Source organism: Nasonia vitripennis, chromosome 2 (genome assembly GCF_009193385.2).
Source record: "Nasonia vitripennis strain AsymCx chromosome 2, Nvit_psr_1.1, whole genome shotgun sequence".
In the NCBI taxonomy this organism is placed as follows: domain Eukaryota; kingdom Metazoa; phylum Arthropoda; class Insecta; order Hymenoptera; family Pteromalidae; genus Nasonia; species Nasonia vitripennis.
Window position 1 is genome coordinate 23,050,963 of NC_045758.1, and position 24,924 is coordinate 23,075,886.

The window sequence follows — 24,924 nt, forward strand, 5'->3', positions numbered from 1 at the left end:
CAGAGATTTCCACGCAGAAGAAATGCGATAATGATTTTCGTAATCGCCTCATGGCATTGTCTCTCGCAGTAATACATTTTTTTAAAAAGAACGACAAGCGACGGTGTGTCTACGATGACGAGTCGACGAGATCGCGGAAATGTTCAGCGAAAATGTGCCGGCGATCATCGTCATTATTTTTGTGTCAGAAACAGATCAACATCAACATAATCAGCTTGTAAGGCAAGAAGTCATATAAGGATTCGAAAAAATAAAACTTCGGATCCGCGTTCGCGCGCGTGAAATTTGGCGAGGGGCTCCCCTCCGTGTTGCGCATCAGGTTGGTCGCAGCCAACCATCGGCTAGAGCCGCAGGTCCGTAACAATTAAAAGTAGGTAGTCGGGGCTCGGCTTGCGCACAGCCCAGTATACCTATGCCTATAGATATATGTAGCGCGAGAGCGAGTCAGCGAGCGAGGGACAGCGACATCGCGCTTAGTACAAAGCTATAGGTATATATAGCCGCAGAAAGCCAAGGAGAGAGAGAGAGAGAGAGACGAGGCGAGGCGAGAGATCGCGAGTTATATAGAGCTGTCCTCGTCTGGTGTTCGGCCGTTCGCTCGCGACTCGTCGTTCTGCTCGGTAGCTGCTCTTCCCCGCGCACCGCGCGCGCATCGATCCTCTCACTCCGCCGCGGCGCTACACTACGTTCGTGTCTCCGACGACTCTCCGCGGCGCGCGCTAGCTCTCCGGACGGGAAGCGAGTACATATCGCACGCATACGTTGTACGCGCGCACGCGATTTCCGTCTCTCGACGTTGTTCCTAGTGGAGCCTGCGGTTAGTGCTCGACGCAGTCGCGGTGACTACGGGGACATCGTCCGCTGGTCAGAGCAGACCAGCTATAGCAGCATCAGCGGCAGAGAGAAGCTGTGCGTGTGCGCGCGCGAGCTACCGAAAGCAGCGAGAGAGCAGAGGCAGAAACCAAGAGGACGACGATAACGACGTCGACAAAGACACGAGCGAGCCCGAGCATCGCTTACAATACAATCGGGCGCATCTCTTTAACCCCAACTGCTATCAATGTTGTCTGGCAATGGTGTGTAAGGAGAACGTGGTATCATGGTTCGGCAGTCTATCCAGGTGAGAGAGAACGCTCGTACATTTTTCACGTTATACACCCTCTCCTCTCTCTCTCTCTCTCTCTCTCAGCAGTCTCAGCTTGCGGCTGCCGCTGCTGCCCGACCGTCTGGGCTTTTTACTTTTCTCTCGTCACCGCGTTTCCGCGTCTAGCAGCAGCGGCCACTGCCGCGAGAGGAAAACACGTCATTGAAATTCGCCCAGAGAAGGACGGCTAGAAGTCCCGAAAGAGAAGGTGCAGCAGCAGCGCGGAGAATCGCACGACGACGCCGTGCGTCTTGGCGCCCGAACGGCAGCTGCGCTGCTGCTATTGGCGGCCAATGCCGAGATTTTCGCCTCCGTGCAAAATTCTCCATTACCTCTGCTCTACCTTTCTATAATACTATTCAGAGAGCACCTTCTCTCTCTCTCTCTCTCTCTCTCTCTCTCTCTCTCTCTCGCTTTTTGCAGGGCTGTCGCCTCTTTTTTCTCTATCTCTCTCTCTCCCTCTCTCGTCACCGTTTGCCTTATGGGCTTTCTATAGGCTCTTTCTCTCTCTTTTACTCGCTCTCTATACGCTTTTCCGGATCTCGTGTTTCGTACGTTATAATTCGTGCCCCGTCTACATTGGAGCTGCCTATAGCTACTTGATGCTTTCGCGTTTGAAAAATCGCGAGACGTTCATTCGGAGAGTGCGGGATTCCGGAGCACTCGTCGCCTCAACGTTTTCCCCTCAAATGTATGCTCGACATCGAGTACTTAAATTGTGCTCTTGCTCTGCCTTCGACGCCGAATCGTTCACGTGAAACGGCTATCGAATTCGAATCTGATTTTACTCTCCAGTGTAGATGGGACATGGACTATTAGGCTTTGAGCAGCATGTTTCAAAAGTAGACATTTTGTAAATTGATTCACTTCACGCAGGCGGCTATGATCAAGATTTGCGGCAATGAGCGAACGCCTTGTTTACTTTTCTCAGTTTACTCGTTTGTTATTATTTTTCTCGCAATCGCCCTGAAAATCACGACCATATGCATGAACTACAGCATTAATGCGAAGATCATAATCTTCCTGTCCTTTATGTCTTAGATTGATGGGAGACATCTGGTTTCAAAGTTTTTCAATCAATATCCAATTGTTCAGCATTGTTTATGGATACCTTTTTTTAAAATATAATTTAAGGCTTTCAAACATTTAAATTTTGATTCATGTATTGCTTGAAATGTCTTATTGATTGAAAATCAACGTTTGAACTTTGAGTTGAGGATTGTTTTCACCTGATACATTCTGACATATCAAAATATAAATATAACTTGTGTTTATTTGTATTCATCTGTTGGACAGTTATATTTCACTCATTTTGGTAAACAAGGATTAACTTTTCATGATACTAAATATTCCAGATGATCCCTACCCTCTGCTAATTGGACAATTTATAACGACTCTATCCCCTTCTCTTAGTTTAACACTACTTTGATTTCTGAATGAAGCTAAAGCATTATGACTTTCTGTAAAAAAAACTATTTCTAGAACAAGAAAGCATAACTAATAGATATTCCTTTGGAACTTGATAAACATAAAAGTTGTTGACAACCATGCATTGATAAAATAAATTTCATTAAATGTTGCAGTTATAAGCGCATAGATGTGATGTGCACATTGCTAAATATGTGCGTGCCGTTTGAAGTACGGTATCTAGGCACTTGTGTGGAAGATCTGGGCAAGCGGGACTACAATGTCTTACGAGACACAGAGCATCGTGCCAATAATATTAGCGACCTGGCCGAGTTGACAAACCTTGGTCTGACTGACAAGCGCACAAGGCGAAAGCTTGCTCTGTACATGGCATTATTGCACTCCTGCAATTACACCTGTGCTGTGGTCCTATACAAGAGTTTGTCTAACATTGACTTTCAAGAAATTGATAATCTGTTGGATGGGACCAATTATTCATCAAATGACCAACCCATGGAGGAATTGCTTTTGCTTTATGTGATGGCTCTCAATCATCCAGCCTTTAATTATGAGCAAAAGAGCACATTTGGTAACATCTTTCTAAAACTCCGGGAGGAAGAGGAAACTCGCCTGAACATTCCCAAACTTGGTTCTTTACCCTTCAAAACCTCAGAAGTATGAAATGATTGATTTTACTGTATTACATCAAGTTCTGATGGTTGTAGCCTTATTTTGATTGACATCTTTTTCCAGGAGTGCATACCTTGTGTAAATCAAAATGACAGAATGGATCCAGAAATTTCCAGCAACTGTGTCATGGCTCCCCCACCAATGCAAGCATTTCAAGGTAAATGCCCTTTCAATCAAGTTCTTGCAACAAACAAATATTTCACTTGACTGATGCAATTATTGGTTTACTATGGCATCATGCCTAAGTTATATAACTTTCATTAGAATATACAATTTTTTTGTTTTTGAAATATCCTAGTTTACTCAATTGTGCAAATTGATAATAGTCTTAGAACCGAGCATTGTATTGAATTTATATTTGGTTTAGGTGAAATGACAATGCGTGGCACCGCCATGATACCGGGAATGCCGCCAAATATGGGTATGCCACCACCTGGTCTCTGCATCCCAACTCCTGAGCAGATGGCTTTGCACGGTGCCGGACAACCCCAGTACATGCAACCGTCGGTCTATCATATCGCGCCATGGGCAGGTCAGGTCATGATGGGTCACAATCAGTTCATATATCATCAGAACGACGTTGTACACTACCCGACTTCTCCTTTAGTCAGTCGACAATCCTCACCCTCGCAGTCCCAGTCCCATAGCAGGAGCAACTCACCAACTGGCCAGTTGCAGCGCAAGAACAACAACAACAATAATAATAACAACAATAACAACAATGGGCTGCAGCACCTTCAGCAACCGCGTACCTCCTGTCAGGTCACCCAGACGACATCGAATACCATGACCACGTCGACCTCAACCTCTACCAGTCAAACCAATATCACCAATTCCACGACCATGGTAAATTTATCTTTAAACTTTTCAAGCTAATATTAGTATCTGAAATTTTCGAAAATCTATTTCAGCATAATTACGAACTGATTTTTCTTTTGTTGAATGCTACCTTCTTTCGTCTGCAACGTCTTCCGTGAGATTATTTATTTAAATCACTTGCAATCACTTGTATAGCAGAGTAACAACACGACAACGTTGCCTCCACTTCTGTCCATCGGTGGCACTAACAGAGCTCATGCCGGACAACTACCGCAACAACAGCAACCACAGCAACAGCCGCTCCCGCCACTACGCCCGTTAGCCCCAATGAGCAACACCGTAAACTACAACAGACACAACAATAACAGCGTCGACCCAACCACGACGACGACGTCCACCAAACCGCTACAGCAACAGCAGCCGCCTCCTCCTCGGTTAAAGCCCTCGCTCACTAGCGAGTCGCTACGTGAGGCTGGTAACAAAGAAATGCCCAACTTCAAGGGCAACTTCCAAAACTATTCTAACAACGAGGTTCGTATTTTAATAATTGAATTTTGTTTTTCTATTCGTCATAATGAGCTTCAATGAGTAACATTGTATTGCTTTGACTTGCAGATTAGGAGACTGAGCGATGAAGATATATCGAAAGTCGATATGACATCAAACGTACTGAACAATATGAAGTCACATGCAACAAACGGTATAAATCAAACACCAGATAAGAAACTTGAAGGCCCCAACAACATTCAACCAACGAATGAACCAATTGAAAACGAGGTAGATGAAAATTGTGAAAGTATTGATCGATGTTAGATATACAATATTGCTGCTCTAAAACTATTTTATAAATCTATTTTCTCGTCATTATGTCTAATGAAACAACTGTGAAAATTAAATTAATTGAAAAATATCTGTATTTTATTGATGTATCCGTCGTTTAAAGCTTGTTTTTCAAGAATATTATTACCAATACATATAATTTATTTAATTGTATGATTGTTTTTCAGATCATGCCGATGGATAATGTTCTCAACGAAAATCCTAATGTCAAGATCTTGACAATACCCGAGCAAGCTATGATCAATTACTACCATCAAAATCACACGGCGATGGCAAATATGAGACGATATCCACCGCAAATGGATCCTGCGCACATACAAATGTTCGCCCAGCCAGCAATGTATCCCGCGCAAAATCCATGCTACAGCTGCTTGACAGTCCCAATGACCAATATTCAGAATCGTTTTTCACGGTATGTAACAAACTATTACTTCTATTATTGTTATTTCAGCGTTCTAATTTTTCAAAAATAGCGTTAATCACGCTTATACTTTCATGAATAGGAGCAACCTCCAACCTATTTACAACATTGAACAAATGCAAAATCTTCGATTGGAATATGAAAACAACAGGCAGCCTGGTTCGCAAGGCAGCAGTTCAGAAAGTACAGGTAGCCGTTCGCCGCCGGAAACACCACCTGCTCAACCCTGGATCAACAGTGAGAATGGCATCCCTCCGAACAACGAGCAGCAGCCTGGCGGTGGTCCACCACCACTGCATTCCATGCCTACAACGCATACCGGCCCACAACAGCAGATTCTCCAGGAGAGACAGCGACTACGGAAAAATCACTTAACACGCCACAAAAATCATTCGTCGGGCATGGTGAACGGTAGTGCCCAACCTCAGCCTCCTACAAGTCTTCAGCCGTGCATGCCATTTCAAGCACCACCGTGTCATACACCAATGACCGCGTACCTCCCACATCAGGCGCACTTTCCGGCGCTGCGGCCCACCACTGGTATTTATTCAAATTTCACCCACGCCTACACGAGGCCCGCACCCGCTGGCTATCACACCTTAGCCTATCAACACAATGGTGAGATGATGTATCAGTATTCCGGCCATCCTCCACCAGGAAGTAACAATGCTGTAGTCACAGCTACGGGAACTCCACCACCACCTCCTACCGCGGTTGCAGCAGCCGCAGCTGCAGCTGCCGTTCAGAATACGCCTAACCAGGTCCAGCAGCAGCAGCAAATGGTTTCGCCTCCGCCGCAACATCAACAGCAGCAGCAGCAACAACCAAAACAGAATTATGTGTCAGGTTACGCGCCGGTCAACACAACGCAACCGCAACAACCCACGCCTCCGGCGAAGGTGTCGTGTTACAATTGTGGAAGCAGTAATCATGCAGCACAGGATTGTAAGGAGCAGACCATGGAGGACATTACGAGAGGAGGTATGCTTTGTGAATAAAATAGTCCGCGCATATTGGTTAATAGTATATTACGTAACTATGCTGGAAAAATAAAGAATGTCTCGGATCGCATGTGTATTGCTGTCCGAGGCGAAGCCGAGGCTGCGCATGGCAAACATGCGATCTGAGCATTCTTTATTCTCGGCCGTGGTACGTACGTTATTTTACGTGCCAAAGCGGTCAGACATGATATTTCCCGGCCGCTGGAATGTAAAAAAAATTTTACTCTAACGTCTCTGCTTTATGCAATCCACACGCATCCATATTTATTTTTATTTGATAAAAAAGTATATCACGATTCGCATATGTTCTCTTGGTGTTTTATAGCCCAATTCAGACTGGACTATGCAACGATGAAAATGCAATCAGGTGGCGATCAGTTGCAAAACTCCGACAAGTGATCTCCTGCCATGGACCACTTGGCATTACCTGCGCCTTCATCGGCACACGATAGCGGCATCCTCGCAGCAGCAACAGCAGCATTACTGTCACCGTTTATCGCTCCCATTAGCGTCATTATTATCACGCTCCTCGCTATCATAATAGCACGCTGCATTGGTATAATATTAATAATAATGACGAGGCGCCTGCTATTAAAAGCAGTTGCACCGATTGTGTGTGCGTCGTGATTTGTGCGTCGTCGTTCGCAGCTTCTATTTTCTATTTAGACGAACCCCGTGTATTATATATAAGGTATAGCACACACGCATACACTCTTTTTTAAGGACTTGCGAAGAACCTCCTGTTTTATTACTGCGTATTTACTATATTAGCAACTCTACTCGTTTATCTTTTATTTTATATTACGTATATCTACTTCCTAACGTGTACTTGATCGCCTCGAGAAAAGTGTTCTTTCTTTTCATAATTGACGGTATGAGGTTATGTAAATGTATAATTTTTACTTGATCTTATTTATGATATAATTTATGATGATATATAGTGATTATTACGACGATTATTAATATTGGTGATATTCTTATTGCTAATTATTAATGTGGATATTTAGGAACGTATCGCGCCCTGTATAAAGCATCAACGCGCAAAAAAATAAGGGAAAGGGTAATGTTTGCCTTTTCTTTCTTTTTTTTTCTTTTTTTTTTCTTTTTTTTTTAATGAACATTAATGGAACGCGGATGTGTCCGATAGATTTTTTTTAAAGAAGTTACTTCGTACGGAATAGGGTGCCGTGCGTTTAAAAGAGGCGTTAATAATAGTTAAAATTATCGTGATTAAATTTGCGACTCACGTGTTTCATTAATTATTTTTGTTGTTATTGTTACGTGTGATTGACTTTGACTATTTTTTTATGAATGAATTTCAACCGAACGAAAGCTATACTTTTGTTTAAGCTTGTTAAGTCTAACAAAAGCGCATCGGTTCTTGTAATATATATACATATATTAACTAACGATTATCGGAACAAAGCGTTTTAAAAATAAGAAGTTAAATCACGAGAAAGGCTAACGAATTTTTTAATGAATTTTTGTATATATAAAATTTGAGTCAATTTGTACGTTCTGCCAAAGTAATGCGAGCAAACATTTTAGCCTCTTATATCGTACGACACCTAAGCGTGAGTCTCAATTTTTTCGAAATGCGATAAAGGGAAAACAAACAGAATAATCGTGAAAAGAGAATGTTTAAGAATATTAAAAACAATAATAAGGTTATTACAAGTATCGTGCCACATGCTATACTGCTGCTAAGCTGCTAATCGCTACATATGATGAAAAAGTTGGACGTGCTCGTCTTTAAAGAAAAAAAATGTTTCGCGGTAAAACTTCCATCTATTACTGTAGTTAAAAACGTATTGACATCACTACTATTGTTACTACTGTTAACTCTTATCGCTATTTCACTACGACTTTATGTACATATATTATAACATGCTCACTCTTACAGCCATACACATTTACGCAATTGTATGTATATTTTCCAACTCTGCGTGTGAGAAAAACCATAAGTGTTCGATTGTCTAGCTGCCGTTGAGCTAATATGTGTGTTTAAAATATAAGCAAAAATGACGAGATTATAATAATAGTCAAAAAAAGATCGAAAAATTGGATGAATAATGTTACATTTGGGTCGATCGCTTTTTTTTCTTCTTAAAAAAAAAATAATAATAATCATAATAAAAAAAAACGTAGATACTGACTCGTCTAACAGAGAAATTTTAGCAATTTTATACGAACTTTTATCTCTTGCTCATTTCTATAGTGGGGACATTTACTCAAAAGTAAACAAAATTGTTTCTCAACAACGGGCGATAAATATGCGTTTATCTTGTATATTGTCATCGAATGATCATCTCGCGTTAAAAAATTCGTAATGATATGCTTGTAAAAAGTTTGACAAAGTTTGTGTAAAAATTAAACTATAATCGATTTAATGTATATAAATACTAAGGTACCTAAATGGTAAACAGAACGCAAATTAAAAGGAAATGAATTATTTCAGAGAGAGAGAGAGAGGGAGCACAAACTCATGTAAAACTAACCTCGCCGATATTGTTTCTTTACATGCGAGGTTTCAGCAATCATAAGCTCTTTTATCCCGAAACAAACTTTCAAGTAATTGCGAAAAAGTGTCCATGGCAGCTACTATGAGATGCTATTATGAAAATTCGTGCAGCAGCAGGTATGCAAATAATAGCCCTGGCTACAGTTTTTGGGGTGGTGCTCATGTGTACGTTGAACAGAATTCATCATCATAATATTTAACTGAGTAATATGAACATTTTGTAATTTTATAATAATTTAAAATTTTAATATTTCAATGACGATTGCTTTGATAATGGCCTTATATGTATGTATGAACAATACTTTTTACAAGTGGAAATTCCTATAAATTGAGGAGTGCATGATGAATTTTTATAATTTGAACGAAATTTAGTACTTTTCAATATTTTGTTTTACGGTGCACGGTGCGCACCCTAAATTTCGCTGTAGAAATTGACATGGAAACAGCCAAGTTTCCTCGAAAAAACTAAAAAAAAACATGATTTGGACATTTTTATCTGAAAGAGTAAAATAAATGAAATTATCGTTTCCTGCCAAAATTGTTGCGAAGGTATCTCAACTCGTCCAAGTTAGGCTAGCGAGAAGCGAACTGGTTCGTAAATACCAAATAATACATTGATAAGGCTAGAGTGTACTGAACTTAATTTGAGCTTTCATTCGTGGTGTCCATTTAAACAAAACAGTGTGAATATCAAAGGAAAAAGCAGAATTTTTTTCTAGAGATCCAGTGATATCAAGATCAAGGATGATCGGATTCGCCGATATTCTTGGCGATTTTAGTAAATTTAGTAGCATAAAACTCGCATCGATTTTTCTCGAGAACTCAATTGCCCATAGAGAAAATCGTCACGTATATATTAAGCTTGTATTTTTTAACGTTATAAACGTAATAGCGGTTGTGACCTATGCGCGCGGAAAAAGTATGCTGTCTCTCTTCTTTATGAAACAATTATCACGAGCGAAAATATGTTCAAATAAATCGATATGAAGTTTTCTAGTGATTATTATTATTGATTAAAGTTTGTCAAAATTTTAGCTATAAAAAGTATTAAAACGTAGATTGTTTGTTATCAAAGACAAAAATTGTTTTTCGTTCTTTGGTTTTTGTTTTGTTAATCTTGTATATTTTTACTTTCACATATGTCTTAAAGCTACTAACGTTCACATGCAATTTTGATTCACCTCTTGATTTTTTTCGTTGAGTTACAAAACGATGAGACTTTCTGATCGATCGTTAAAGTGAGGACAAAATGAGCAACGCTACTACGATATTAAAAATGTTAAGAGAAAACGAAAAAAGCAAACATTTTGACGAGAAAGAACAACGATATAATTTGTTATGTCAATGAGTAATCTTTATGGCAGTAGATTCTAAAGGCGTATGATTGGCTCAAACATTCGTTTTTCTCGATCGAATTCAGTATTACGCATTTACTATGTCCGAAGAAATCAAAAGTCGAAGAAAATAAAAGACCATATCAATGGCGGAACGTATAAAGAAAAAAAAACAAGAAAAGTCGCAATGATGTGAATACATACATTTTTTGAAACGAAGATAGTGAGTAAAGGGCTCGGACATTTTAGAGAGAAATCAAGCATCAATAATTCTAATACGTAAGGAAAAAAAGTAAAAAAAAAACATTTGCGAGCGAATGAGTGGATAAGGGCGAAAATGATAAAAGCTTTATTATTCTATTTTCGAGTTCACTTTTGCATATAAGATTATACTCTTAGGTGAATACAAAACCTATAAAATCATCATTGTAAATCGCGATGGCATGGTGACTTATTATATTACAAATCACCAGTTTTGCTAAAGGTTCATATCTGTCTTAAATAATCAGTGCTCATTGATAGACTCAGTGAAAAGTGTACAGTTAAGTTGGAACCTTTGTCAAAACTTAGGTAAAGATAACGATCAATATTGTTGCACAAGTGATGAAGATGTTTCTAGATTGATATCAAACTATTATAACATTACTATCTAGAATGCGTCATCCATGTTTTTGATAGACGTTTTCTGGATTTCGCGTTGACTGCTCCTGGCTTCAAGGAAAAATTATTGAGATATTTGATGATGCTTTGATCCTGTATCGAGTGGAATGGCATTTGGAAGTCAGAAAATTCAAATATCCTGAGCATGTCGCATTACATAGCACAAAGAAATAAAAACAGATTTTCAATAATTTATTTCTTGGTGTTCGCTCTGCTGTAATCGTCTCACTACATGCACTGAATTTATGAGTTTCGTTATAAACTGCAAGCAATAATACATAAATATTGGGTATTTATGATATACTTAGTGAGTCTGATAACATACAGTAATTGTTATTATTAAACTTTTATTTTCAACAGATAGACGCGATAAATTGTATTATTGTTTGAAAAGCATCTTATCTAATGCAAACTCAGAGTAGTTAATTTCAGATGACAAAAGGAGCAAACATACTGATGATAAAAATAATAAATGTAAAATGTAAATGTATAGCGGTGAATGTTCCTGCCGTTGACGCGTCGCAGGAACTCCGGTGAAAGCAATTGGCCCGTCGTTTATTTTACTTTCATCTGCTTGACGAATCAATAGCTCAACATTTGAATCGCTTTACTATTTAACACCTTGCTTTTTTAAACATCATACATTTTGTGACAAGAAATTGACGAGCCCAGTGCGAGTGCTTATAAACAATTTAACTGCCGTAAATATGGGTACAAAAATATAAATTGCTGTGCGAATATTGATGGAATTTTCTAAGTTTTATAGTATGGGACATTGATTCTTATTATGTCCACGCCCTTTATGCATATTATTCGCATTCTATACTTTGTCAATTGTTGACTATTATACTGTACGTAGAACGTTAAGTTCTTCTTATTAAGGAACTATGTTTATGTATTTCTTTTCATCTAGTTTATTACATCGCCTTAGTTGATTAGCGCTTGCAAAGGGCTTTACATAATTCATTTACATTATATGACCATTGCTATTATTAATATGATTACTATTATTATATTATAGTTATATTATTATTCTTGTTATCAATGTCATTATTAATAGTGCTATAATTATAAATATTGCGACTAAGCGAAACGTGCGACACGGGCATGGCGATATAGAAACTTGGAGAATTTTCGGCGTGAATTCTTTTGTGAATTTCGTGCCCTCCTCTTCGTGAGAATCGCGTTAAAAATGTATACGTCTTGAAAAACAGATAAGAAAAAAAGAAAAAAAAGATGGTTGCGAAATTTCGGCGAAGCCATAGATTATAAAGTACTTACTCACATTGTGTTGAAGAAAAGTTGGAAAATTGCATTGGATTTTTGTCTCAGTTTTGTCGCATCACACACTAGCACAAACTGTATATTTTTTCTTTCTATTTTTGATTTAACGTAATCCCGTGTTTTCATTTGCAATTAATCGTATACGTGCTGCTCCAAGATTTCGATCGATTTGAATAATTTTATAATAAGTAAGTGAGCGCTCGAATTTTTTTACCGTGACACTAAAATGTAGCGGCGCTCAATTTAATAATAATCGCCGAGAGTGAATGAATTAAGCGTGGGTCCGTTGAATTTTTTATCTGAAAGACGGATCTTCGGAATTTAAAAAACTCGGAAACGCGACGATGACGGCGTTGTTAATCATCGATTGAACGATACAAAATGATGAAAAAAAAAAAAAAAAAAATTATAAAACAAATAAAAACGAAAAAAGGAAACAAGTAATCGAGCCGTAGTTTCGAGTGTGCCTGTGTACGCAAGGGTGCGTGAGAGCGAAAATATGCTAAATAAATATTATACGATGAGAATTGATGGAAACGATTTTAAAGGCAGAAGTAAAGATATATTGTAAATTAATTGATTGTACCGTAAAAGTAATGCCGAGGTATGGGGCGAGACGACGAATCGAGGTGATCGTAAAACAGTGTTTTGAAAAAAAAAGAAAAATAATAATAAATAAACACGAAAGCGATAAAATCAATAGAAAATCTATGAGTTAATAAGCGTTACGAATTCGTATACATACACGCGAGAGAATTCATTTAGTGCAGAGTGGATGCGACAGTGAGTGATGAGCCGAATGAGTGTAACTTGCATTAAAAAGATGAGAGAACGCGGTAGCGAATGAATTTTTGTGTGCCACTAGGTCATGTAAATATATATAAAATTAAAGAGTTTACATACGAACATGTGATGTGTATATACACACTATATATACGGAAAATATCGAGATATATTTGTAAATTCTGTTATCCGAATGCATTATGAATATTTTAACCTCCTGTAATAAAATATTTAATAAAAAATGTTACCAACCAAACTGGCTTGTTACATTTTTCGGATCATCTATGTTCACCTCTTGCGTTTACCTAAGTTAGACAAGTAGCTGAAACTGAATCCGTGACCTTCTAATAACTTAATCAAGCCATGTTCGGTTACATTTTATACATCGATATTCAAATTTTCATGTAGTCCATGAGCGAATCCGGCGACTCTTTGCTTTGCCACATGTGTTCGTGCAGACAATAGTGTACGCTATCACGCTGAAAGCGTTATCATGCAATCTGTAGAATTTCCGACACGAAGCGTAGAACTCGATCTTTGAAGCGCAACTGGTAAGCGTACTGGTTAGAGCCGAATAGAATCCGAATAACGTAGAATCGAAAAAAGCTGCAATGCAAGACGTGTAGTATGGTTAAAGATGAAGGTAGAAAGTTTACGTGAGCGTTTCAGAAACACAGAAAAACCTCGGTAATTTTAGGGCATTCCTTTTTTAATGCTTTTTCGTATTTGCATCAACTAGCAAAAATATTAATAGCGTATAATCATCGAAGATGCACCTCTACTTTCTCCGCACGAAAGCACGGAAATAGCGTTTGTTGACGTTCATACGCGAGTCGCGAAAATATAATTGAACAAACGTATTTAAGCTTCATTTATCGCTACATCGCAGTGGCATTTACGTAATCTGACTAGCGATAAGGCGAGCTCGATGAAAAAAAAAAAAAATCTTCCCCGTTCACGCCCATCAGAAATGGAAATGGTCGGAAAAACTCAATCCATAGGTGGTCAACGCGCGAGCAAGTATTTCGCAGGCCTCGCCAAGTAGAAATGGCTGGATACGGCCAGACAGTAGCCGCTCTCTGCAAAATCCAATAACGCGCGTGTATCGTGCAGGTAGACAGAGACGTAGAGCGCGAGCGAGCGAATCTCTCGGGTATTTTTATGTAACGCTGCATCTTGTCCATTGTTTCCCCGGGTGCGGCCGAAAGCCCTCTCTCTACCTCGGGGCGTGTTAATACATGTGCGGCTGGCAGATATGTATAGGAGCAGGTCCGTTTAAAAGTGTCGGGGCGGTCGCTGATAGAAAGGCTCAATGAGCATATCGAGAAGGTGCAGCGGCGCAGCTTCGGGAGCAGGGAAGAAAGGGCGAGCGAGATGGAGCTTTCCGCACTGGCAGCTGCACTGGGGGTCGACTGGAGCGAGCGAGAGAGAGAGAGAGAGAGAGAGAGAGAAGGGTGACTGCATCGGCGGGGGTGGGAGCGGACGCACGGATCGAAGTAGTCTGATCTGCGCGCGGCAACCCCGAGAGTGGGAACGAGCGAGTCGATACGCGCGTCTCTCGCGGAATACAGATAGCGAGAGAGAGAGAGAGAGAGAGAGAGAGAGCGAGGCGGACATGCGCAGAGCTCGAACCGGGGGGCTGGAGCCGTGGGAGTGGGAGGCGCGCGCGCACTTGGATCGCTCAATATTCATCCCTCGAGCAAGAGAGAGGACTGCGAGTCCGCCGCGAGTAGTTGCACTCCGCTCGAGCCCGAGAGCGCCCGAGAGAGCCGAGATATAACTGCCGACCGAGGTACAGCTCGCTCTCCTCCTCATCTCTCTCAATCGAAGAATCGACTCTCGCCGAACTAGTCGTCCAGCTCCAGCAGCAGCAGCAGCAGCAGCAGCAGCAGCAGCAGCGCGCGTACGGCTCCACGGTTGTGCCGCTGCCACCCCAGGAGAGACAGAGAGCTTGCGCTAACTAGAACTCGCCCCAGCAGCAGCCAAGATGGAGGCCAAGAAGGAGCAGTATTACATGCCGCCGCCGGAGCTCGAGAAATGGGAGAGCATACGGCTCTTCCTCTACAACTCGGAGACCGGCCAGGTCATGGGCCGCACCGGCTCCAGCTGGGGTGAGTCCACCTTCGACCCTTTCTCTCTCTTGTCTCATATAGACTGGTCAGGATCGCGATCTCTCACCGCCTACCTATCACACTCGCGCGCTTGTCTCTCGATCGATCGCGCCTCGTCCTTGCTTGCCTGCGCGCGCGAGAGAGAGAGAGAGACGAGTCAAAAATCGATGCCGATCGGCGCGCGACGGGCCGAAATTCACGGAATCTATTATTTCCCGGAATCAATAACTCGGCCGCCATGTATATACGTAGCTTTTGACGCAGAGAGAGAGAGAGAGAGAGAGAGAGCTTGCGCGATGCAGCTTTTTATGCAGGGATTTCCCCCGCAATTAGATAACGATTCGAGTCGCGGGTTATCGAGACTCCCAGAGGTTCATCGGCAAAGAGAGAGAGAGAGAGAGAGAGAGAGAGAGAGACGAGTTCCGTCGTTCCTCTTCCCCCGAGCGATCGATACGCGCGCTTGTCGGGTCTCCCACCGTGCGACTGACATGGAGAATCGCTAAGCCCCGTACAGAGGATACGTATAACGACGGGCTGAAGGACTCTCGATTACGCAGTCGATCACGAACATACATGGCGGCTGCTCTCGGGATCGAGAGGAAACTCGATGGGAAAATTCAGCAGTGGAAAGAGACGGGACACCGCCAGACGCGCGCAGCGACGAGAGCGAGCGAGAGAGAGAGAGAGAGAGAGAGCTTTCGTGCGCGCGCGCGCAAACTGGGTCATCGATACACGCCGAGGCGTCGTCGTCGTCGACGTCGCCGTCGGGCTGGCCCTGAGAGAGAGAGAGAGAGAGAGAGAGAGAGAGAGAGAGAGAGAGAGAGCGCGCGTTCCCGAAAAAGAGTCGAGGACGGGCAACTCTTATTTTCCTCTTCTCGGAGGGGACAAACCGCCGGAGCTTTATATTATACTTATACATACGTAGGCGTATATGAGGAGCCAGGCGCGCGCTGCGTTACATAACGGGGCGCGCCTCTCGATCACGGCGTTTCTCATGTCCATTCCGATGGATTTCCGGAGAGGCAGCGTCGCTATCGTATACGTGCGATTAGGGACGCCGGGTATTTTCGTAGGACGTGCGCTAGTTATGCACACGGGTTTCATGGCAAATCGTTATACTCCGTTACGCCGTCGCTCTGGCTTTTCATTGTTATTGATTTATGGCTCGGAATAATTTACTCCCGCAATTTGGACTTGAAAGCAGCTACGACGCGTGTACAGGATGTTTTTAAACGAATTGCTCCAACAATCGAGTCGCACAGGATGCATAAACAGCGAACGAGAGATTCTCGCGATTTATCCGATTCGGCCGATTCCGTTTCGACGATACGAATTCAATTATAATATAAGCTTCGTCGTGGATTTCTTTAGATATATAAAGTATTGCTAGACCAGTAGTTTGTTTGAACATACGGTTCCGCTTCTGTGTAGCCGTCGCGAAGCGATCTGCGTAACGCAAACAAGTTCTCACACTCTCCTCGTCTGTGTGCTTTACCTCCAGATAGTATATATAACGTAAAAAATACGTCAATATATTTTTCCCTGACGTACGTTGTATATCTATTTCGTCATCGTTTCGATATTTTTGTACGCCGCGTTTTTTTTTTTTTTTAACTATAGCCTGATTACTTATTGTCGTCTGTTTTCAATATAAATTCATTATTTCGCACTCGCACCGATCAGGGACGATAGATAGACTGCGTTCGAAAAATACACCAGCAGACTCGTGCCTCGCTATCGATTATGCAACGATGCGCGCTTCGAAGAACGAAGCGAACTTATATCTCAGAAACTCGGGCGCGCTTTAAAAAAATCCATGCATTGCCTTTTTTCTTTTTGATTCTCCATAGGTACACAGAAGATTGGCAAAATCAATATGCACGAGTGGACGCGCTGTGTATATCGCTGTGTAAACAGAAACAATGAAAGTAACGTACTACGAGGCGTTGATTAAGTGCTCCCGCGAAACGTCATATATTGCGCGAGTGTACCGAGTCGAAGAAAACAGAAAACGAGTCCAACCGACGAGTGCCACACACAGGCCGTCAGGGCGTTAGGGATAGCCGCAAAAAAGAGAGAAACAGAGAAAAGTAGTTGGACTCTCCGAGAGGAAACCGTATACACACTACTGCGGATATTCGGTCGCGGCGGACGGACACTGCTACCTATAGCGGGGATCAATAACCCGCGGCTCTAGTCTCTAGCCCTGTTCCGAGAGAGACAGAGAAAACGGAAGGGTCGTAGCACTTTGGCGTCGTCAAAGCGACTGTATAGTACGCGTAATGTGCGTTTCCTCCCTTACAGGGTGGTTTGGCTGGCTCGGAGGGGGACAGCCGCGATGCGTCATCGCTTCGTGGCATGGCGCCCTTCGATCTCGGGCCGGCCGCGCGAACAAACTGTCCTAGATAGTTTGTATACTTACAAGCTCTACTCTCGGTTCTTTGGCACACTAGCTCATATTTATGTTTCGGCCCCACATTAGCTCGTCGCAGCCCAATTAGCAGGCTTATTATCTGCTCGAGGAAGTAGGCATTCCAGGGAACTGCCAAAATCTCTTATCCGACGCATCTAATTTTAGAAGAAATTCTCAGACTCCGATTAGCCCTGCGCTCCCTTATCTTATCAATTCGCGAATCTCGAAAGCCTCGAGCCGCAGCTATGCGCGCGTATAGCGAGACGAGCCGCGTATGGCCACACATATATAAGTTTTATCGTTGGCGTCGTCGCCGTGGTCAATTGGTCTTCATTGGCGGCTCTAGGCGGTGTGGAAAATCCTGTACGCGTTTCGCTTCGAAACGTCGAGGCTCGTTTTATGAAGCCGAGATCGTTATAGTTGTTTAATTGATTCGTCGTGGGATCGTTTCGACGCTCGGCCTCTTTTTATATGCGAGCTTCGAATTCAGAATCGAGTTGGAAACGTGTTTTATTAAAAAGCTTCGCGCTATCGCCTCGTGGATAAGACAACTCGCTGATTATACTTTTTATTGAGTTCCGGAAAATAATCAGCTCGACTGGTTTATACGAACGTCAGGCGTGCCGAGTATATAGGCTTTTAAGTGTAGATAAAAACCAAGTTGTTTTCGAAGCGATGATTGTAAAATAAAAAAATGCCCATTATGAGAACGAAGTCGTTGTCGAAGCGAAGTCGAAGCTAGAGCACGTGCAGCGAGGGCACGGCGATCGGGCAACGAGATCGCGCAACGAGATCGCGCAACGAGATCGCGTCTCGCCGGCTACCAATTCAGGCCAATTAGACGGGGCATCGTAATTGTCGCGGTGCATGTCTATTTTAAAGCCGCGGCGAGATGAGGGAGCGATGCCGCCCGCAATAGATGATATTGCCATATTGATAAAGACGAAGAGCGACGTTATACGTAACGGCCCTCGCAAATTTCCAGCCAAGATCCTGCTGTTCTACCTGATCTTCTACATCGTGCTGGCCGCCTTCTTCGGCGGCATGCTGGCCGTGTTCTACCAGACGCTCGACGCGAAGCAGCCCAAGTGGCAGCTGGACAGCTCCCTGATCGGTAGCAATCCCGGTCTGGGCTTCCGGCCGATGCCGCCAGAGAGCAACGTCGAGAGCACCCTCATCTGGTACAAGGCCACCGACGAGGGCAACTACCGCCACTGGTCCAAGGCGCTCGACAGCTTCCTCCAGTGTAAGAAAGTGCAGCTATGAAATCGGCGAGATCGGTAGAGAAAAAATCGGCGGCCAGCCTCTAACCCGATGACGTTCGTTTCGCAGCCTACAACAAGACGGGACCCGGCCGGGAGAACCAGGACAACCGAGTCTACTGCGACTACGGCAAGCCGGCGCCCCAGGGCAAAGTCTGCGACGTCATCGTGGGGGACTGGCACCCCTGCACAAAGTCCAACTTTTACAATTACCAGAAGTCTGCCCCCTGTATCTTCCTGAAACTGAACAAGGTGAGGCATAGCACGCGCGCGTCCCCGCAGAATGAGACGCGGCAAATTGTATAACGAGGATTGTTTCGCCCAACAGATCTACGGCTGGCTGCCGGCGTACTACAACGACACCTCGAAACTGCCGGACAACATGCCTGCCGATCTGAAGAACCACATCGCCAGTCAGAAGCCCCAGAACCGCGACACCGTCTGGGTGTCGTGCGAGGGTGAGAATCCCGCCGATATCGAGAACATCGGGCCCATCCAGTACATTCCTCGCCGCGGCTTCCCCGGCTTCTACTTCCCCTTCAAGAACGAGCCCGGCTACCTCAGCCCCCTCGTCGCCGTCTTCTTCGAGAAGCCCAAGTGTGAGTGCACATCGTATATTTCTATTTCTCGCACTACAGTTCAGGTTAATTTCATTTAAAACCCATCTCCCCTTCGCAGACGGCGTGCTGATCAACATCGAGTGCAAGGCCTGGGCGCACAACATCATCCACGACCGGTTCGAGAGGCGCGGCTCGGTCCACTTCGAGCTGATGGTCGACTAAGCGACTCGCGTCTTTCGCACATCGTCTGCAGCAGCGGAGCATAAACAGCGGCGGAGCGTATCTCAAAAAGCAAAAGACAACATGTAAAGCCAAGCGGCGAGCGACGACCATCGCCTCCCCCCCCCCCCCTATACCCTTTATTGTTACTCTATCATCAGCCGCGAGACATACTTCACACGCAAACACACACACACACACACAGACGGCGCTAATCGAGTCGAACGACATCGGACCGAGAGGGAGAAGCGCCACCCCCACCGCGAGCGATCGCCTCGATATATGCACCGACACACGCTTCACGCTGTGTGCGCGCGCGCGCGCTCGAGGGTGGCTGGCTGACTTTTGGCCAAGTCGAGAGTGGGGCTGAGAGAGGAGGGCGCGAGAGGATTACGCGACATTATATACTGCACTGCACAAAACGCGAGCGCACTCGGAGCCGCTCGTCCTCGTTACGGTATGCCTGCTATAACGTATACACAAACTGTACACCGCCGCGATAATACCGTCTTCGTTTATTCCGTACTCCCTCCCTTGAAAGACAAATAAGCCGCTGCGCTTCCTGCGTATACAACTCCCGAGGCTCGCGTATACGCGTTCGGAGGGCTCGTCGCGTCCTTCGTTCCTCCCTTTCGGTTCCAGCGATGCACACCTATTGACTATATACGCGCGCGCGCATTTTCACGTTCACGGCACCAACTAGCGCAGAGACGAGGGCTGATGTGTCTACAAGTCTACAAGAAGCCGCCCCCTCCTGTATAGCGTCGCTTGACGAATGAACTCGACACTCCAGAGGACGGGATTTCGAGGGATGAAAAGCTATACTCAAAAGAATCCATGTGTTCTCGCGACCCGTACTTAATTATATTATATATAAAATACTATATAGCTGCTTGAATAACTGTCCTATCGTAGAATGCGAGAGGGCGGCCGAGAGAGAGGGGGGGGGGGGAAGAGGGAGCGATTCGACACCTCCGAGATTACTGTATATCGATAATACGATAAGGAAAAGGAATAAACAGTAGTACTCCTACTCTCACACACACACACACACACACACTTACACGGACTGGTTTGTGATTCTGTACATCCTCAACGTTCAACTCCGTTACCGCCTCTATGTTATATTGTACTTATGCGTTGAAGCTGTAATATTTAAATTATCGCGCCGCAGGCCGTGATTGCGTGCACACTGCACGTGCTGATCTGCGTGTACTTATAAGAGAAAAACAAAAGTACGTAACCCAATCGAACGTTCGATTATCCTCGGTTCTCCCTTCCTTGTATTATTATTATTATTATTATTATTATTACATTATACGTACGTCGTCGTCGTTCCGATCGTGTTCAAACAAGCCGATTGACGCTTTGAAGAAACGAATATATACCGCGCATATATTATATACACATATAGAAAAGGATTTTTCGTCTTTTCTTTTTATATACATACACGTATAGGAGATGACACGGGACAATTGTTCGGTTCATTCGTACGATACATGTATTATTATACCGCGTTTACGTATTACGTGTACACTTGTTTTTTCATTTTCGAGAGTGTTCGCGATTTCAAATAGGGGCTTGATCGTCGAGCCGCGAGCGTATTTTTCTTATACACATATATGTTATATATTGTTAAAAACGAAGGCGACGCGTACTTATTGATTATATTATATATACGAACGAAAAAACTGTTATGTGACGATTCGCCGGCGCCTTGGCGTTTAGCCTTCAGTTATCACTTGAGATATGATGATGACGATGAAAAGACAGATACGAGAATTGTTGCGAGAGAGGATCATATAAAAAAGAGAAAATAAACGCAGAGAAGAAGTAAGATGAAATTTTACCTCTTGTTGGACAGAGAGCGAGAGTTTGCTTATGTGAGCTGCGTGAAAATAAGGAGTTCGAGTACGAGCTGAGGGAGATTATAACTAATTAAAACCAAAGAGTCATTACAAATAAAAGAAATTTACCAAAAAAAGAAAACAAGAGAAGCGATCGAAGCCTATAGTGAAATTCAGACGTGAAAAATTATACGATGTATATTTATAATTACATATAACGTGCCGCTTAAACAAAAAATGATTTACACGTGGGCGTGCGCGCATCGCGTACACACACACACACACACACATACATCCACCGTGAGCGCACGCCACTGTAATAGTTCACACAGTAAAACAACAAAGAAGAACAACAAAAAAAATAATAATAATGAAAAATAAACTGATAAAATGACAAAAAAAAATAATAATAAACAACAAAAAAAAGTACTTTTAGAGGCCGGTTGATAGAGCTTCGTGATGAACGCGCGATCGGCGGCAAATCGGCCGGCGATGCAACTCCCGGCCCCGTCGCTCTTTCTTTCCTTCTGCCACACGACCCGACGTTACTGCGAAATAATTCTCCCTATCATTAATCCCATCGACTCGTATATATTATGCGTTCCTCGTTATAATAATATTATATACGGACAATGTACGATCTTCGTTTATTCGCTTTTTACGAATACTATGTTATGTACTGTACACACAGGCATGCTTGGACTTTGACACACACACACACACACACACAAACACATGCAAGCGCACTGTACCTCTCGCGAAGCAGAAGAAAAAAAAATATAAATAAATAAGCCGCGCGCGCAGACGAGAGGAAAGAAAGAGAGACGCGCCGCGGGGAGACTATAGGAGCCGGCCCTCGCAGCCGCGAGCGTCGTCGTGTATAAGATTATTTAATTGCTATATATAAATATATTTATTATTATAATTAAAGATTCGAGATTAAGGATTATTTCCGGGCGCGATCCGGGCTCGTGTTACACACTTTAACTTATAGAGACGATTATTATACATAATATATATATAATATAATGTAAACGTGTGAGAAAGCGAATACTGTGCGCGAGTGTGAAAGGGAGACAGAACGCGAGGGAGAGAGAGAGAGAGAGAGAGAGAAGCGAGCGTTAAAACACAAACAAAAATACGTTACAATAAATGTCACACTATGTTATACAGAGAATAATCGAAAGCGAAAGAATTGCTTGTAACAAACTAAAATGAAAAAACAAACAGACAAACAAACAGTGTGTGCACGGCGTTTAAAATAATAATAAAAGAAAAAAGTTTCGATCGTAGCGAACTATTAAACTTGTACGAAACCAACAAATATCACCTCTGTAAGAGCGCGCGCGCGGCTTCGCAAGCTTCCTTTTTTATCACACGCCAAACGACAAGGACGCCTACGTATACCCATGTAAAACTTGGACGCGGCGACGATCGCGCGGCCCTTGTCGATCGAGCTTGCGATACGCGCATTCGCGCGCGCGCGCGCGCACGCGCGAGTATTTAAAAACAAACAAACTATAAAACGATCAAGTATAACACAATGAAGTAAAAAGACACGCAGATTAACAAGAGATGTGCTATTCTAACGGGAAGGGACAGATCTATATACTCATCACTACGAGAAAGCGATGAGCTGTTTCTAATAAATGGACATTAAACGTTGTTAACATTATACCAGCGGGACCGAGGGTGAGACTGCGAGAGAGTGAGAGAGAAAGAGAGCGAAAGCTGACGATGTTTCACATGTGTGTATTCGCTAGAGGGATGAGAAACGGAAAGGAATACGTTATATGCTTGACATAGAAATCGAGGCAAGAACTACTTCGACGGATGTATACCTATATATACGAAGAGGATCCGGTGTGCGCGTCTGTGTGTGTGTGTGTGTGTGTGCGCGCGTTATGAGCGAAAGCAAGAGGGATGGGACTCTCGATACACGATTTTTTTCTTTCCAGCGAGCGTTGGTGTACGGGGAAATAATTCTTGCACGATATTAACACCGTTACTCGTTAGCCGATGTATAAGCCTAGTTGATAAATGCGATGGGCGCTTTTTTGGGAATAAAAACGAATAAGTAAAGTGAGAAATAAAAAGACACTACTCTGACAAAAAAAAAAAAAAAAAAAAAAAAAAATTAAAAAAAATTGGAAAAAAACAAGTCGGTTTTTGCAGTTATTTTATCATTCCCGCTCTTCATTCGATTGATTTGTTTCCAATTTCAACTTGTTGTGTTTTTTGATTATTATAGATAAATGATAAGTATACATGCAATGCGAAAAGTCGCAGAGAGGGCCTGCTATAAACTTGTGAAGCACTTTTATGTTGTTGATGGTATTTATAATTTTGTATACGCAATAAAAAGTTACAACACTGCACCGAATGTCGTATATATAGTGTAGATCGATGAGGTATATACATGTATTGCATGAGTTTTTCTTTTGTGTTCACTATATATAAACAAGTAGAAACTATAACTTGCATCAATTTTATATGAAGATTAATATCTTTTGACCGTCCGTCAGATTTTTTTTAGTTCTCTGTTAACTCTTTGTAAAACTCTCTGTACTACTCGATTAAAAAGCGAGTTTTAAGTATATGAAGACGTCTCTTGCATGTGAAGCCCTTGAAAAATATATAGTGTTATCATTATATACTATAAAATAATTTAACATGTAATATGCAAATCTTATTCAAGTATTCAAAAGTTTATAGCGTTAAACTATAGAGACAAATGAAATTCCCGATTGACTGTTTAATGTAGCTTATAGATTCGCACGAGAAGAAAATCCTCTAAATTTTCCAGTACTTTTAACGACTACGTTTTTATTTGAAAATTTGCATTTCAAACATTCTACAAAGCTAAAAATACGTGCGATGGAAGTTCTTTTTTAGCTTCAGTAAAAGTACGAAATTTGGTTTGGCGCCAAAGACGTTTGTTTCTATGTACCTTTGTCAAGTACAAAATTAATATTATTTGAACAGATGACGTAGTTTTGATTTAATTTGCAATGCAAATTATGTTTATTTTTTGATAAAAAAGCGACGAAAACAAGTTTAAACCGGTTCAGACGTCATTTCTTATCTTTATTGCTTTATTAAGTTAACAGAATGCTTTTAATTTGGGCAAATGTTTTCATATCCAAGTGACTGGAAAGGCAAACATGATTGATTTCCTCCTGAAGTAGGCAATTAATGACAATTCGATGGGTTTTAATTGCGCAATGATATGTAGTTTCTTTTGCTTGTAACAATTTGTTTATTTATGTAAGATATCGAATTTAGAATAATTTTTACGATTTTCAATGTAACTATTTCGGCCCCTGGAAGAAGATGACCTTTTGTACACTAGTGTATAACTGTCCGTGCTCTTTTAATAAACGTTGAATCTATTTAAACTTATGTTTTGCAATTTTATTTTCTGCATTTTATTTACTGTTAAATGTATATTGTTTAAAAACGTTTTTATATTAATTAATTTTTTTTAATTTACCAATTATTTTGAATTTATGATTTCAATTTTTTCAAATCAGATGAAAATAGTATGCAAGTTCACACTTCAATAAAGTGCAATTTTTTACCTGGTTGTCGTATAACAACAAAGGGCA

At 42.3% G+C, this 24,924-nt stretch overlaps 2 protein-coding genes across 7 annotated transcripts; both read left to right on the forward strand.

The window, feature by feature from the left end:
* Positions 1 to 455: 455 nt before the first annotated feature.
* Positions 456 to 8,756, forward strand: LOC100679549 (myb-like protein AA). 6 transcript variants are annotated; one of them, XM_032596453.1, is made up of 10 exons: positions 458 to 1,120; positions 2,728 to 3,226; positions 3,305 to 3,398; positions 3,609 to 3,773; positions 3,849 to 4,087; positions 4,259 to 4,591; positions 4,676 to 4,837; positions 5,068 to 5,312; positions 5,374 to 6,302; positions 6,648 to 8,756. In XM_032596453.1, exons 1-10 carry the CDS (start codon positions 1,074 to 1,076, stop codon positions 6,719 to 6,721), a joined length of 2,787 nt encoding a protein of 928 aa, XP_032452344.1. In that variant the 5' UTR covers positions 458 to 1,073; the 3' UTR covers positions 6,722 to 8,756. The 6 variants fall into 6 exon arrangements, with proteins under 6 accessions (XP_031780499.1, XP_032452344.1, XP_016838124.1 ...); XM_008212164.4 differs by having other exon boundaries at positions 465 to 1,120; positions 4,256 to 4,591; XM_031924639.2 differs by having other exon boundaries at positions 456 to 1,120; positions 3,609 to 4,087; positions 5,404 to 6,302.
* LOC100120521 (sodium/potassium-transporting ATPase subunit beta-2) lies at positions 6,777 to 24,718 on the forward strand. Its single transcript, XM_001604106.6, has 5 exons — positions 6,777 to 15,015; positions 18,414 to 18,674; positions 18,761 to 18,942; positions 19,019 to 19,289; positions 19,369 to 24,718. The coding sequence occupies exons 1-5, from the start codon at positions 14,892 to 14,894 to the stop codon at positions 19,470 to 19,472; spliced, it is 942 nt and encodes a 313-aa protein (XP_001604156.1). The 5' UTR covers positions 6,777 to 14,891; the 3' UTR covers positions 19,473 to 24,718.
* Positions 24,719 to 24,924: the final 206 nt, after the last annotated feature.